The sequence below is a fragment of the Sceloporus undulatus genome, chromosome 2, assembly GCF_019175285.1.
Source record: "Sceloporus undulatus isolate JIND9_A2432 ecotype Alabama chromosome 2, SceUnd_v1.1, whole genome shotgun sequence".
Classification (NCBI taxonomy): Eukaryota; Metazoa; Chordata; class Lepidosauria; order Squamata; family Phrynosomatidae; genus Sceloporus; species Sceloporus undulatus.
In genome coordinates, this window is record NC_056523.1 from 286,863,489 (window position 1) to 286,878,226 (window position 14,738).

The window sequence follows — 14,738 nt, forward strand, 5'->3', positions numbered from 1 at the left end:
TAAACAAAACAATATCAGAATTTGATTATGAACACATAATTCTATTAGGAGACTTCAATGGGGTGATTGAACCTAAATTAGACCGAGCCTCTGAAAGGAAAATTGATATGAGTCAAGGCAAATTACCCAAGAATTTTTTTAAGTTAATTTCAAATTTCTCCCTAATTGAGACTTGGAGACATCTACATAATGACGAGAAAAGTTTCACCTTTTATTCAGAAAGGCACCAATCCCTTTCAAGGATTGACTTTTTCTTAGTCTCTAATTCACTGACTAAAGAAATAGAAGAGGTTTCAACATTAAATAGGGAAATATCTGATCATAATCCGATTTTACTAAATTTGAAGGAACCATGTAAGAAATACCTTTGGAAATTAAATGAAGAACTGCTAAAAGATGAAAAGGTGGTCCAAAAAGCGAAAGAAATGATAACATTATTTTTCAGAGAAAATTTAGATAATGAGGTTGACATAGCAGTAGTATGGGATGCAGCTAAAGCTACAATAAGAGGCTTTTTTACCCAGCAAAATATAATATATCAGAGACGGAAAAAACAAAAAATAACAGAGCTAAATAACATATTAAAGGACAAGGAGGAAGAATTGAAAAATAAAACAGATAATAAAAAAATACTTAATGAGATAAAAGTTTTGAAAAAACAACTAGAAATAGAAGCAATCAATGAATTAGAAAGAAACTTAAAAGCTGCAAAACAAAATAATTTTGAACATGCTAATAAGACAGGTAAATGGTTGTCACACAAGCTAAGGAAAGAAAAAGAAAGAAATACCATTAATAGGATAAAAAAAGGAGATCAGATACTAACCCAACAAAAAGAGATAGAAGAAGTGTTTCTTGAATATTACAAGAAATTATATACAAGGCAGAAAGAAGAAGAGAAGGGAATACAAGAGTTTTTGGCTAATAGTGAGATCCAAACACTTAAGGAAGATGAACAAGAGAATTTAAATAAATTAATTACAAAAGAGGAAATCCAAGAAGCAATCAAGAAATGTAAAATTGGCAAAGCACCAGGGAACGATGGATTTACCGCGTTATTCTATAAAACATTTATGGGCGAAATTTTGGAACCTCTGCAAAGAGTAATGAATGAGGCTTTGATTGGAAAGATACCTGAAACTTGGAAACAAGCAGAAATCACCTTGATTCGTAAGGAAGGGAAAGACCAGTTAAATCCGGCAAATTACAGACCAATTTCTCTCTTAAATAATGACTACAAAATATTTGCTTCAATACTATCAAAAAGATTAAAAGTATATTTAGGCGAAATAATAGATGAAGATCAAAGAGGGTTTTTACCAAATCGATATATAAGAGAGAATTTAAGAATGGTAATGAATACATTGGAATATTATGACAAACATAATGAGAAAAAATTGGGTTTATTTTTTCTAGATTTTGAAAAAGCCTTCGACTCAGTAAATTGGGATTTGGTCTTGAAAGTATTGGAGAGAATCAATGTGAAAGGAAATTTTATTAATTGGATGAGTAAAATTTATGATAATCAAAAAGCCCAACTAAGAATTAATGGGGAAAGAACAAAAACTATAGAGATTCAGAGAGGAACGCGACAGGGTTGTCCGCTTTCTCCGCTATTATTTCTAGTAGTTATGGAATTGCTGATAAAAGAAGTTAGATCCAATGCTAAATTGAAAGGAGCAAAAATAAAGAAATGTGAGTATAAAATTAGAGCTTTTGCAGACGATGTGATCATAATAATGGAAAACCCCATGGAAAGTCTAGAAGTTCTTTTGGAAATATTAGACTCATTTGGTAAAATTACGGGGTACAAAATCAATAAAGATAAATCAATTATTTTGACAAAAAATATAAAAAATGATGAAGAGAGAGAATTAGAGGAGAAATTTGGAATAAAGGTAGAAAAAAAGACCAAATATTTAGGAATTCAAATTACCAAAAAATCTACAGAGTTATTTGAAAATAATTACAAGAAGCTGTGGTCTCAAATAAGAGAAGATCTAATCAATTGGAATAAACTAAATCTATCAATACTGGGAAGAATATCAGTCATTAAAATGAATGTACTACCAAAAATGTTATACTTATTTCAAACGATTCCAATTATTAATTCGGACAAACCATTTAAAGATTGGCAAAAAGATATTAGTCAATTTATATGGAGAGGAAGAAAACCAAGAATTAAGCTAAAAACGTTACAGGATGCTAGAGATAGAGGTGGTTTAAATCTTCCCAATCTAAAAATATATTTCGAAGCATGTGTGTTAACATGGATTAAAGAATGGGTAACCCTAAAAGATGAAAAACTATTAGAACTGGAAGGGGATGGCTTAAATTTTGGTTGGCATGCCTACCTGGTGTACGGGAAAGCTCAACAAAGTAAGAATTTTACGAATCATTGTATTAGGAAGTCTCTAATGAGAATATGGGATCGATATAAGGAGAGAATATTACGCAAAATAAGTGGATGGGTCTCACCTCACGAAGCTTTCCACAGGAAGGAAATGATTAGTGATAATAGATGGTTTAAATATAGTGACTTGTTAGAAAATAAGAAGGGGAATTGGACAATTAAAACAAAGGATAAATTAATAGAAGAAGGATGGAAAGGATCATGGCTTGTATATAGGCAAATTTATGAAAGATTTAAGACGGATTTAAAAACTTGTGGATTTGAGGAAAAAGGAAAAGAAACACAATTAGGGAAGATTTTGGCCTTTGAAACAAACAAAATAATTGGTAAAATTTATAAAGTACTTTTAGAATATGATACAGAGGAAGAAGTGATAAAATACCAAATGATCAAATGGGCAAAAAATATAGGTCACCCCATACTATTATCACAATGGGAAAAGGTTTGGAAAAATGGATATAGATTTACGGCTTCCCAAAATTTGAGGGAAAATTTCTATAAGATGTTTTATCAGTGGTACCTTTCACCAGATAGGATTGCAAAGATATACAAAACAAAAGGAAATAAGTGTTGGAAATGTAAAAATGAAACAGGTACTTTCTATCACTGTTGGTGGACCTGTAAATGGGCGAAAAAATATTGGACTATGATAAATGATACTATTAGTGAAATTTTGAATATCACAATTCAATTAACACCGGAATTCTATCTTTTGGGCATATTCGGAGAGGAAATTAACATTAAATATGAAAAAATTGTATTTTATATGATATCCCTTGCTCGAGTGTGTTTTGCACAAAAGTGGAAATCAAATGACATACCACTAAAGGAGGATTGGTTATTGAAATTGTATGATGCAATGGAAATGGATAAGTTAACACAGGCATTAAGGAATGAAGCAAAAAGCAAATTTACAGAAGAATGGAATGAAGTTATAGAATTTTTAAAAGGAAACTTAAGTAAACATACATATTTAGACATAAGCTAGAACAAAAGAGATAGACCCCAGTGTTTACTAAGACTTCTCTTTTAAGAAAGTAAAATTAAATGAAGCCGTAACAAGAATGGTAAGCAGGAAGTCAATTCAGAATGAATGAGAGAGATGAGTAAGAGAGGAAGAGAATGGGATAGAAGGAATGTATTGAAGAAAGAAAGTATGGAAGAAAAACAGGATAGAGGTAGAGAGTCAATGTGGTTAGATTTAGGTAAGTAAAGGATAGGAAGTTAAGAAGATTAGACATAAGGTTATTTTATTTATTATTAGGTGTATGATTTATATAATATATTTAGGTAGGATGGGTAGGTAGGGATGATAGATGTATGTGATGATAGATGTATGTGATGATATGTAAGAGATACGTGTTAAAGTGTACTGTATTGTGTACTTTGTTGTGTATTTGTAATTGTTTTAATTTTTATTAATAAAAATCTTTAAAAAAAAAAAAAAATCTTACAAGGTTCTTGTACATCTCAGAACACAAAATGCATATTATATTGTTGGTTTAAAAGTGTATTTGTTCATCCTCCAGGAAAATCAGTACATAAGTATTTAAATCTAATAAAGTTCCACTTGATAGCTTGTGTCCCCAAGAGTGAATTTTTAAGAACCGACGTTTTCCTTCTTGGGCTCTTCTATCACTCAGTCTTGGGCCTTTTTTGGTATGTGTCACAGTCTTGCAGTTTTCTCATGGTCCACCAAATTGTTTTCCTTTTCTCCACACAAAGTTTCCATTTAGATTAGGATTTCATTCAGTGCTCATCACCTCAAGTAAGATGAATACTTCAGATATGGCCTGTTCTGGTATTGTGGCTTTTTATTACAACATCAAGCCATACTTTGAGAATAATTATAAAGAATGGTGTCAGAAACAAACTATCAGAATTTAACAACTTTAGCTGGCTTTGATTTAGGTTTTTGCTGTTTAGGACACTCTGAAATTTCTTCATAATCTGCACTCATTCCATTGAGCCACCGTCCAACAGTTACTACGCAATCTGTGGGAATAAAAGAAAAATACATTGAAAGATAAGATGCATGTTATATTCAAGATACAAATGATGAATGCTGAAAAACTGCAATGAAATCCAGCAGTTCAACCTTGTCTCATTATTTATTAAATTATTATTCCTCTTCATATTATTCCTGATGAAGCCAAATCAAATTATGAATTGGACTTACCTAAAACAGTGTTGATTTAAAACCGTATAATCTGTTTTATATTATATATCAAACTGTCAGTCACTATTTACCATGCAAGTTACCTGACAATGAAATACAGGTTGATTTTCCCTATTCAAAATGCTTGGGACAGGAAGTGTTTTTGTTTTTAGATGGGAGAGGGAGGGATTTTGGAATATTTGCAAATACATAAGGCCCCAGGATTCCCAGTCCCATGCACCAAGTTCCTCTGCAGTGAGTGAAGTTTTGTTTTTGATTTTTTTGGGGGGGGGGGGGTTACGTCCTCCTGGCTCAGGCTCTCAGGCATACCAACTGAACTGTTTTAAGGTACAGATACGGAATCCAAAAGTATTAATAAAATTCTGTCAACTAATATGGAAAACAATGGCCCACAGACTTGAGATGCTCCATATGCAAGTACAATGGACAGCCAAAAAGACACACATGGACCCCACAGCAAATCAAGCTTGAACTTTCACTAGAAGTTAAAACAAGTAAACTAAGGCCATCATACTTTGGACATATCATGACATGACTCAATGGAAATAGTGATAATATGAGGTACATGGAATGCAGTAGGCCAGGAGAATGACCACATTACAGAGGGATTGATTAAATCAAGAAAGCTACGGCCCTCAGTTTGTAAGATCTGTAGGACAGCTGATGATTGGGGTGCTTGGAGAGCTCTCATTCAAAGGGTCACCTTAACTCAAGAATGACTTCATGGCAAACAACAAATTACTATGCAAGTGACAATCTGCAAAAAAATGGAAATATAGAATTATTTAGTTTTAGCTTCTATTTGCTATGTGCAACAGTGCATGTGTCTGGGCATAAACTTCACATGCCCACTTAATAGCTTAATTAAACATCTAGTGTTGTTCAGTTACGTTTATTGCTCATGTGTAGCAGCCAGAGTTCATTAACTGTAGAATAGTTCAAGTGCAAATAACTATTTGAAAAAAATTAGGATTCCCACCTGAGGTTTGATTTTCTGGACAGTCTCTTTTAAAATGCTCTACAGATCCACAAATCCTGCAAGAACCTCCTATAGATCAAAATAAAGGTAGATATTTTACTGTAATGTCATGTTATAAACAATATATCAATGAAATGCACTGATAAGCGGTATAGAAATGTACTTGCTAATGGTATCCTAAACTTTTTACCGTTTTGGTTTCCCTTCTCTGGACATGTTGCAGCTTATCAATATCCTTGAACTTCACAGTTTTTCTGTTAAAATGAACAGCTTTACTGAAGCATGAACTAGAATCTAATTTATCAGATACATGCCATGCCATGTAGACAACAAGGAAAAAGTGGGTACAAATGGCAATAAAATGAAAAACATTTAAATCTCCTTCACACACAAGTTTATTGGATCTCAGAGTCATGGCAAAAGAACATGGTTTCAAATCCTCCCATGACATAGCAAGTAGTGCGGCAGTCAGTGCTACATGGCGAGGAGCAATAAAAAGCAATTCTGTATGTTCTCAATTATGGAAAACATTTTCTCAATCAAGTTGAATATGGCACCATAGCCTTGTATTCCCAAAAGCTGACATTATATTTTTCCGTATAAATATTCTGAAAAGAGGTTACTAGAGCCTGACTGTAATTTCATGAAAAATTGATTTTATATTAAGATAATAAATAATAAAATAAATAAAACTTTTATTTATATCCCGCTTTTCTGTGACAAGACAATCAAACTGGCTACAAAGATGCAATAGTGATAAGAGGAAAAATATCGGAAAGAACTATACAAGTTTACAAAAGTGGCAATGAGTGTACTTTGTTGTTGTGTCTTCATGTAGCTTCCAACTTATGGCAACCTGAGCATTAAAAGCCACAGGGTGACCATGTGCAAGTCACACTCTTGTCAGCCTCAGAGGCCAGTAAATCCCCTCTGAAGAAACTTGCCAAGAAAGCCCTATGATAGATTCACCTTAGGATTGCTGTAAGTCAAAAATGACTTGGAAACACACAACAACAAAAGACAAACCCATCATGGGGTTTTCTTGTCAAGATTCTTCAGCAGGGGTTTGCCACTGTCATCCTCTGAAGGTGAGAGAGTGTGACTTGCCCAAGATCATCCAGTGGGTTTGCATGGCCAAGCCAGAATTTGAATCCTGGTCTCCAGAGTCACAGTCCAACATTCAACATTCAAACCTCTACACCACACATGTACTACATTCTCATTTATAAGTCTAACTCTTTTAGTATAAATTCTTCAAAAGAGAAATCGAATTAATGGCATATGGTTCTTACCTTCTGCATAGAGTCCTTTAGGATTATCAGGACACGACCTTGAGAGATGTCCCATCTCACCACAAATAAAGCATTTTGCATATGGAAATTCTCCTGAAAATATTTAGCAATGTTCATATTAGTATGGAAATAACACTTTTAAACTTACATTAAACAAGGTTTACTGTTATCTTAGAATCACAAAATTGGAAGAGACCACAAAGGCCATCTAGTCCAAATCCCCTGCTGTGCAGGAATACACAATCAAAGCACTCCCAACAGATGGCCATCCAGCCTGTGTTTAAAAACTTCCAAAGGAGACTCCATTACACTTTGAGGCAGCATATTCCTCTGTCAAACAGCTCTTACCATCAGAACATCCTTCATAATGTTTAGGTAGAATCTCTTTTCCTGCAGTTTAAATCCACAGTTCTGTGTCCTAGTCTCTGAAGCAGCAGAAAACAAGCTTGCTCCATTCTCAATATAACATCCCATCAAATATTTAAACATGGCTATTATAGAATCATAAAATTGTACAGTTAGAAGAGATCACAAGGGCTACCCAGTCCAACCCCCTGCCATGCAGGAATTCTCAATCACGGACAGATGGCCATCCAGCCTCTGCTTAATGACCTCCAAGGAAAGAGACTCCACTACACTCCAATGCAGTGCGTTCCACTGTCGAACAGCCCTTACTGTCAGGAAATTCCTCCTAATGTTGAGGTGGAATCTCTTTTCCTGTAGCTTGCATACATTGCTCTGGGTCCTAGTCTCTGGAGCAGCAGAAAACAAGCTTGCTCCCTCCTCAATATGACATCCCTTCAAATATTTAAACAGGGCTATCATATCACCTCTTAACCTTCTTTTCTCCAGGCTAAACATCCCCAGCTCCCTAAGTCGTTCCTCATAGGACATGGTTTCCAGACTCTTCACCATTTTAGTCGCCCTCCTTTGGACACGCTCCAGTTTCTCAATGTCCTTTCTGAATTGTGGTGCCCAGAAGTGGACACAATATTCCAGGTGGGGCCTGACCAAAACAGAATACAGTGGCACTATCATGTCACCTCTCAATCTTCTCATCCCCAAACTAAACATACCAAGCTCCCGAAGCCATTTCTCATAGGACATAATTTCCAGATCTTTCACCATTGTGGTTGCCCTCCTCTAGACACACTCCAGCTTATCAATATCCCTCTTGAATTGTGGTGCCCAGAACTGTACACAGTATTCTAGGTGAGGTCTGACCAAAGCAGAATAGAGTAGTACTATTACTTCCATCCATCTAGACACTACACTCCTACTGATGCAGAATAGGATCACATTGGCCTTTTTACCTGCTGCATCACACTGTTGACTCCATTCAGTTGGTGCTCTACTAAGACTCCTTTCGTATGTATTGTTGTCAAGCCAGGCATCGCCCAATCTATATCTGTGAATTAAGTGTAGTGCCATACATTTTTCCCTGCTGAAATTCATTTTGTTAGTTTTTGCCCAACTTTCTAATCTGTTAAGGTCATTTTGAACTCTGATCCAGTCTCCCGAGGTATTAACTACCCTTCCTAATTTGGTGTCATCTGCCAATTTGATAAACATGCCTTCTAGTCCATCATCCAAGTCATTGATAAAGATGTTGAACAGCACTGGGCCCAGGATAGAATCTTGCGGTATGGTGCTGGCCACTTCTCTCCAAGATGAAGAGGAACCATTGGTAAGCACTCTATAGATCCACCTACTCCTAATCCCCAATTATTACTGGAAAATACTCAGAGAAGAAGAAACGTCTAGCAAGCACTTCATATGTAGTGTTGTAACTATTAGACATACCAAGGGCTGGATCTACTTTTACTTTGCATTTGTTGATTTCATGTTCTGTAGAGCCACAGCGATAACAAATGCCGGTTCCCATATCCTGACTTTCAAGTACAGCTGGGCAATCTGCGACTCCATGTCCTGGCTTTCTGCAGTGGAAGCATACCTTGAAAAATACAAAGTAAACAAAAGTAGTTAATCTCACCATTCCCTTTTAGCAATAGCCACTTCTCAAAATAATCCTAGCTATAAAGTTGCCAGGTGAAAATAACACAAGCTCCATCTGCTGAAATCCTCTCTTTTGCACAGGAGCCCTAGCATGTTTTCACCTGGCAACCCAACTCACAATGGGGACTGAAAATAGGAGCCACATCATTTATTTAGAGCACGGAGTGGGCAAAGTGTGGCCTTTGGCCCTATGTGGCCCTCCAAGGATGCATGTGTAACACTTAACAATTCCAGAATCCCCAGAGTGACCTTTTTGTGACCAAAAAAAGAACTAAATTGTTGCTCCTGGAAACTTCTAAGTGCCATTACTTATCTTCTAAATTTTGCATGGGGTCTTTGTACTGTTTAACTTTTTGAAAAAAATACAATTTTTGGAGATCCAGAAGTGAATATCTGGTCACTTAAGGGGTTTGCTTTATTTTTCAATAGTCTATGTGGCCCCTGGACAGTCTCAGGATATAAATGGCCCCTGGATCTGCTGCAGTTGCCCACCCAGTTTAGAGCATATTATCAGTATTTCATTGTCAGCTTCTGTGGCCCAACACATCTGTATGTGGTAAGTTTTTTTAACACACACACACAAAAAAAAGTTTTTTAAAGTAACATTAATTTCAAAGGTTTTATCCACAATTTAAGATGCATGTAGATGAAGTGCTCTATTTATTCTACAAAGCAAAAGAAAAAAGAGAGAAAGAGAATGATAGCCATGTTCAGCCACAAAACAGCATCTTACCATTGCATTTTTCTTTATTTCTTGTCGTTTCACTCTCCTCCCTTCTCGTCGCTTGTCTTTTTTCAAGGCAGTTGTTATCTCTTCTTTTATTTCATGGCTATTGATCACCTGTCCATTATGTAACACCTGGGAGTTCTGCTTTAAATATTCCATGAAGCCATTAACATCTTCATTCAGATAATCTTTTTTCTTCTTATTTTTCTTCCTCCCCTGGGTGCTCTTCAAAGAAAGCTTGTTACAAAAGCTCTGCTTTTTATCTCTTGTTGTGTTTTGAGCCGCATCATTTTTCATATCTTCCCATGGTGTTGCATCCAGAGCCTTCTTATTGTGGGTGACGTTTGATCGAGCCCATCTGGTCATGACTTCAGGAAATTTTTCCTACAAGACTTTAGTACAAGCACAGGTTGTTATCATTTATAGGTTCAATGCTAAGTAATATTTTTAAAAACAGAATCGTGACACGGGGGGGGGGGGGGGAACCATCACTGGTGCATTTTTAAAAAGACAATTTTATAATGGGAAATAATTCCTCCATTATGCTCCCGCATATCTGAGAAATGTTTCAATTTTTCAAGCTAATCATCAATTGTCTAGTAACTCAACAGTCTAGGTGCCCTTAACTCTTCAACTATTAAGTGAGGCTACCTGGAAGATTTTGAATATGCAGCCCTCAGTTGTTCCCTCCACTTTTAAAGGATATAGAGTTTCAGGACTTCATCTTGCATGTCTATAGTTAAGACACGGAGTTCTACTGTTTGAATTATCCTGTTCCTACTGCTTTTCTACCTCACGGGGCTTTCACTGCAATTATTAAAGCCAAACTGAAGAGGTAACTTTGGCTTGCTCAAACAAGACTCCTCAGAAAGCTGAACTGTATTCTAAAAATCCCAAATACAGTTTTTTTCTAAGAAAAATATATAAACAAAAATGATTTTTAAGGTGGCAGTTTCCTTAAGACATCTTCTATAGCAGTGATGGCGAACTTATTGCACACATGCCCTCTCTGGCACACAAAGCCATCCCTGGGAGCATGCAGAGACAGTTGAAGGCAGGGGAGGGCAGGGGAAGAGGAGGAACAGGTGCATGCCTTTAACTGTCTCCAGGGAAGTCCTGCTCCAGAGGTGACACCTGGTGCAGGAACGTCACTGAGTTGACACTCAGACCCTAAAAGGTTTGCCATCACTGTTCTATAGATTGTTTGTATCTCCTTCTGGGATGCAAATGAAGCACTCTGAATACTAGACCACATGCAGAAACTACAGAGGAAAGGAGAAATTTCAGGTTAACAATTCTTCTTTCTTTCAGTGAGCCTCCAGAGGCCTGCAAGATCTCTCTACATACGGATTCCACAGACTACCATGGCTGTATCTTTGAATTCCATTATTATTATTATTATTATTATTACTAAAGTTTATTTATAAAGTGCTATAAGTAGTTCCCAGGCATTACACGATTGTTATCTCATGTTATTTTAATTTGTTGTCTGCCTTATTTTATTGAACGTTAACATGTACTAATAGGTATATATTTAATTATTTTTGTAGAAGGTTCGCCACAGCCAGGTTTATTTTAACTATATTACCTGATTCTATGTACGACGCTGTGTAAATTTTACAGCGCTATATAAATAAAGCTTAATAATAATAATAATAATAATAATAATAATAATAATAATAAATAGTTCTTCATTATAAGAAGACTAAGATGTCATTTAGCCAAGAATCTTTTGAGAACAAAGGAAATGAATACGAAAAGCTATTTTAGAGGACAATTAAAGATTATGATAGATAAGAAACCAAATACACATGGACAATGTAATTAGTATCAATAGGAATTAATGCAAAGTACGTGTAAATGTAACAAATATTTCTTGGTTCACGGGAAGACAACAAGGAAGCCTGTCATATATAAAAAATCATAGGTTGTATTTTAATAATAATAATAATAGTAATTTATCATTATTGTATTATTGTATTTAAATAAAGCGCTGTAGTTTGCTACATGCTGAATATACAAAATACCATTAATAAAATCCTGCCCAAGGCGTGCTGCAATCTAAGTAATACAAACTCATAGCATTAAAACGTAGCTTGAAACACAGCAAAGCACACAGACTTTAAGGGATTGTGGACTTCAGCTCCCAGAATGCCAGGCTATTGGCCAACGTGGCTGAGGCTTCTGGGAGTTGTAGTCCAAAAGCTCTTGTTAAAGGGCTCCGTTCGGGGAGCACATGTGTCTGGGCATAAGTCCTTTGTAAGGAAGGTGGGGGCGAAGAGGGGAAAGGAAGGGCTTCACTTGCTGCCGCTGCCGCTGCTCCTTCTCCCGGGGGACAAACGCCGCTTCCCGGCTCCCCTTTTCTTCTTACCGTCCAAGAGACTGATGTAAATGGATCACCACCTGTTCCGCCAGCTTTTCCCAAGTGGAGCTACTTCCGTTTCCGCTCTCCGAGCACAGAGACCAGAGCGTCGGCTGGGGGCGCTCTGGCAAGAGAACTCTATGGTCAGGGCCTTCACGGTCCTCCCAGTGCTGCTATTGCTGCTGGTAATAAAACCTCTAGCGAGGCAAGATATGGGAAGGAAAAGGCAGGGCTGGCTGGCTGGCTGTGAGAAGACTTTAAAGCATCTTAGTCACAGGCCTTCTTAACTTTGCAGCTGTGTGATGCCTTCAAGTCTCATTTCTGACTTACAACAACCTTAAGGTGAACCTATCCAAGGAGGTTTGCCATTGCCTTCCTCTGAGGCTGAGAGAGTGTGACTTGCCCAAAGGCACCCAGTGGGTTTTGAACCCTGGTCTCCTGTGGGTCCAAAGCTCGAGCCACTATGCCATGCTGGGTGCCAACATGGAGACGCTAATATGAACCTATCATGGGGTTTTCTTGTCAAGATTTGTTCAAAGGAGGTTTGCCAATGATCTTCCCTGAGGCTGAGAGAGTGTGACTTGCCCAAGGGCACCCACTGGGTTTCCCTGGCCAAGTGTGGATTTGAGCCCTGGTTCTAGTCCAAAACTCAAACTATTATGCCACACTTGTTCTTGCTCCCCCTGAGCGTAGCTGTAGTCTTCGGTTGTTGTTGTTGTTGTTGTTGTTGTTGTTGTGCCTTCACGTCATTTCCAGCTTATGGCAACCCTAAGGCAAACCTATCATGGGGTTTTCTTGCCATTGTCTTTCACTGAGGCTGAGATCATGTGACTTGCCCAAGGTCACTCAATGGGATTCATGGCCAAGCTGGGAATCGAACCCTAGTCTCCAGAGTCATAGACCAATGCTCAAACCACTACACCACACTGGCTCTTGTATATGTGCATCCTTAGAAGCAATCTCTCTATTTCACTGACTCAGTGCAATTGAGTAAGCATTAATTAGCCTAGCATAATGGTTTGAGTGTTGGATCGTGACTCTGGACATCAGGGTTCGACTCCTTTCTCGGCTGTGGAAACCACTGGGTGACCTTGGGCAAATCACACTTTCAGCCCCACAAAAAACTGTGAAAAAAACCTTATGTGTGTATGTATTGTGTGCCTTCCAATTGTTTCAGACTTATGGCAACCCAAAGGCAAACCTACCATAAGATTTTCTTGGCAAGTTTTGTCCAGAGGAGATTTGCCATTGCCTTCCCCTGAGGCGGAGAGCATGTGGTCTTGCCCAAGCGGGTTTCATGGCCAAGCTGGGAATCGAACCCTGGTCTCCAGAGTTATTATCCAACGCTCAAACCGAGCTGGCTCTCAGGTTTGCCTTGGGGCTGCCATAAGTCAGAAATGACTTAAAGGCACACAATAACCAAAACACCAGCCTTGATTAGAACTTGGATGGGAGACTTCCAATGAATAGCTAGTGTTGTAGACATTGAACTTTATCGCATGGGGCTTAAACCGTTCCCCAGCGCATTCTAACGGGGGTGAACGGGGGCACGCGTGGAGCACGATGGGCACCTGATGGGGCCCAGAACATGACTTTACCGCATGGGGGAATGCCGCCGCCACGCGTTCCCATCGCGTCCCAATTCGGTTCCAGAGGGCGCCATTTCTGGGGACGCTTTGAAATGTTCCCTCATGCAGTAAAGTCGCGTTCTGGGCCCCATCCGGAGCCCATCGCGTTCCATGCGCGCCCCGCTCACCCCCGTTAGAACGCGCTGGGGAACGGTTTAAGCCCCATGCGATAAAGTTATATTTCAGTGCAAGGAACTGGCAAAACCACCTCTTGAGTATTCATTGCCTAAGAAAACAGTGTAAAATAACTACGGTCTACACAGGTTGGTAGGCAACTTAAAGACCCAAACACACAAACAAACATTGTCTGTGCCAAAATAGTGACTTAGGGCGGGTTACAGTACCTGATATTACAGTGGGCCCTCTCCTTATGCGGGGGATCTGTTCCGGATCCTCCTGCAAGAGGAAAATCTGCCTATGCTCAAGCCCCATAGGAAATAATTGTTATTCTCCCCACGCGGGTGCACTGTACAATGGAACAAAATATGCCATAACGTTATTAGTGCAGAATGTGATGTTTAATAGGAAATGTCTAGGACTAGTCACACTCCCTTAGCCTCAGAGAAAGGCAACAGCAAAGGCAAACCTGCTCTGAAAAAATCTTGCCAAAAAACTCCCTGTTATAGGTTCAGGGGCCTGCATTATGTAGTAGTTTGTGCGTTGAACTACAACTCTGGAGATCAGGGTCTGAATCCTCACTTGGCCATGGAAACCTTCTGAGTGACCTTAAGCAAATCACACTTTCTCAGCTTCAAAGGCAAAGGCAAACACCCTCTGAACAAATCTTGTCAAGAAAACCCTGTGAAAGGTTCATCTTAAGGTCACCATAAATCAGAAATTACTTGACAACATTACAACAACAATAACAAGGTCCATCTTAGAGTTGCCATAAGTCAGAAACTACAATACGTGAAGACGTACAAGAACAATTGGTACGTTATTGAAATACACTCATCCCTCCATATATGCCGATTTGATTATTTATGGATTTGATTAATACATTCTCTCTAGAATATCTAGGTCCTCCAGTGTAACTTTATGATCAACTTTAGCTAAAAGTTGCACTGAAAGACCTAGAGATTCCTAGAGAGAACAGTCTACTAGGCATTTGTAGCTCCTCCAGTGCAGTCCTATGGTCAGTG

At 38.1% G+C, this 14,738-nt stretch overlaps 2 protein-coding genes across 4 annotated transcripts in view; one reads left to right on the plus strand and one right to left on the minus strand.

The window, feature by feature from the left end:
* Positions 1 to 3,995, plus strand: part of ACOT12 (acyl-CoA thioesterase 12) — a 41,979-nt gene extending 37,984 nt beyond the window's left edge. For all 3 annotated transcript variants that reach the window (XM_042448690.1, XM_042448691.1, XM_042448693.1), the window contains one exon: positions 3,871 to 3,995. The gene's annotated coding sequence lies outside the window, so the exon portion shown is untranslated. The remainder of the gene's footprint in view (positions 1 to 3,870) is intronic.
* Positions 3,908 to 12,081, minus strand: ZCCHC9 (zinc finger CCHC-type containing 9). The gene is made up of 6 exons (XM_042448695.1): positions 11,978 to 12,081; positions 9,613 to 9,998; positions 8,667 to 8,817; positions 6,864 to 6,956; positions 5,572 to 5,640; positions 3,908 to 4,408 (listed from the first exon to the last, which is right to left on the minus strand). The coding sequence occupies exons 2-6, from the start codon at positions 9,970 to 9,972 to the stop codon at positions 4,290 to 4,292; spliced, it is 792 nt and encodes a 263-aa protein (XP_042304629.1). The 5' UTR covers positions 9,973 to 9,998; positions 11,978 to 12,081; the 3' UTR covers positions 3,908 to 4,289.
* Between the last annotated feature and the right edge of the window lie 2,657 nt (positions 12,082 to 14,738).

What these genes read in the sequence shown, in the direction of transcription:
- ZCCHC9 (XM_042448695.1), bottom strand. Translation starts at nt 9,972, where the DNA reads ATGACCAGATGGGCTCGATCAAACGTCACCCACAATAAGAAGGCTCTG. An exon ending in AAAAGTAGATCCAGCCCTTG is followed by an intron (nt 6,957 to 8,666) that starts GTATGTCTAATA and finishes AAATATTTTCAG; the next exon opens with GAGAATTTCCATATGCAAAA. An exon ending in TCCAGAAAATCAAACCTCAG is followed by an intron (nt 4,409 to 5,571) that starts GTGGGAATCCTA and finishes TTATTCCCACAG; the next exon opens with ATTGCGTAGTAACTGTTGGA.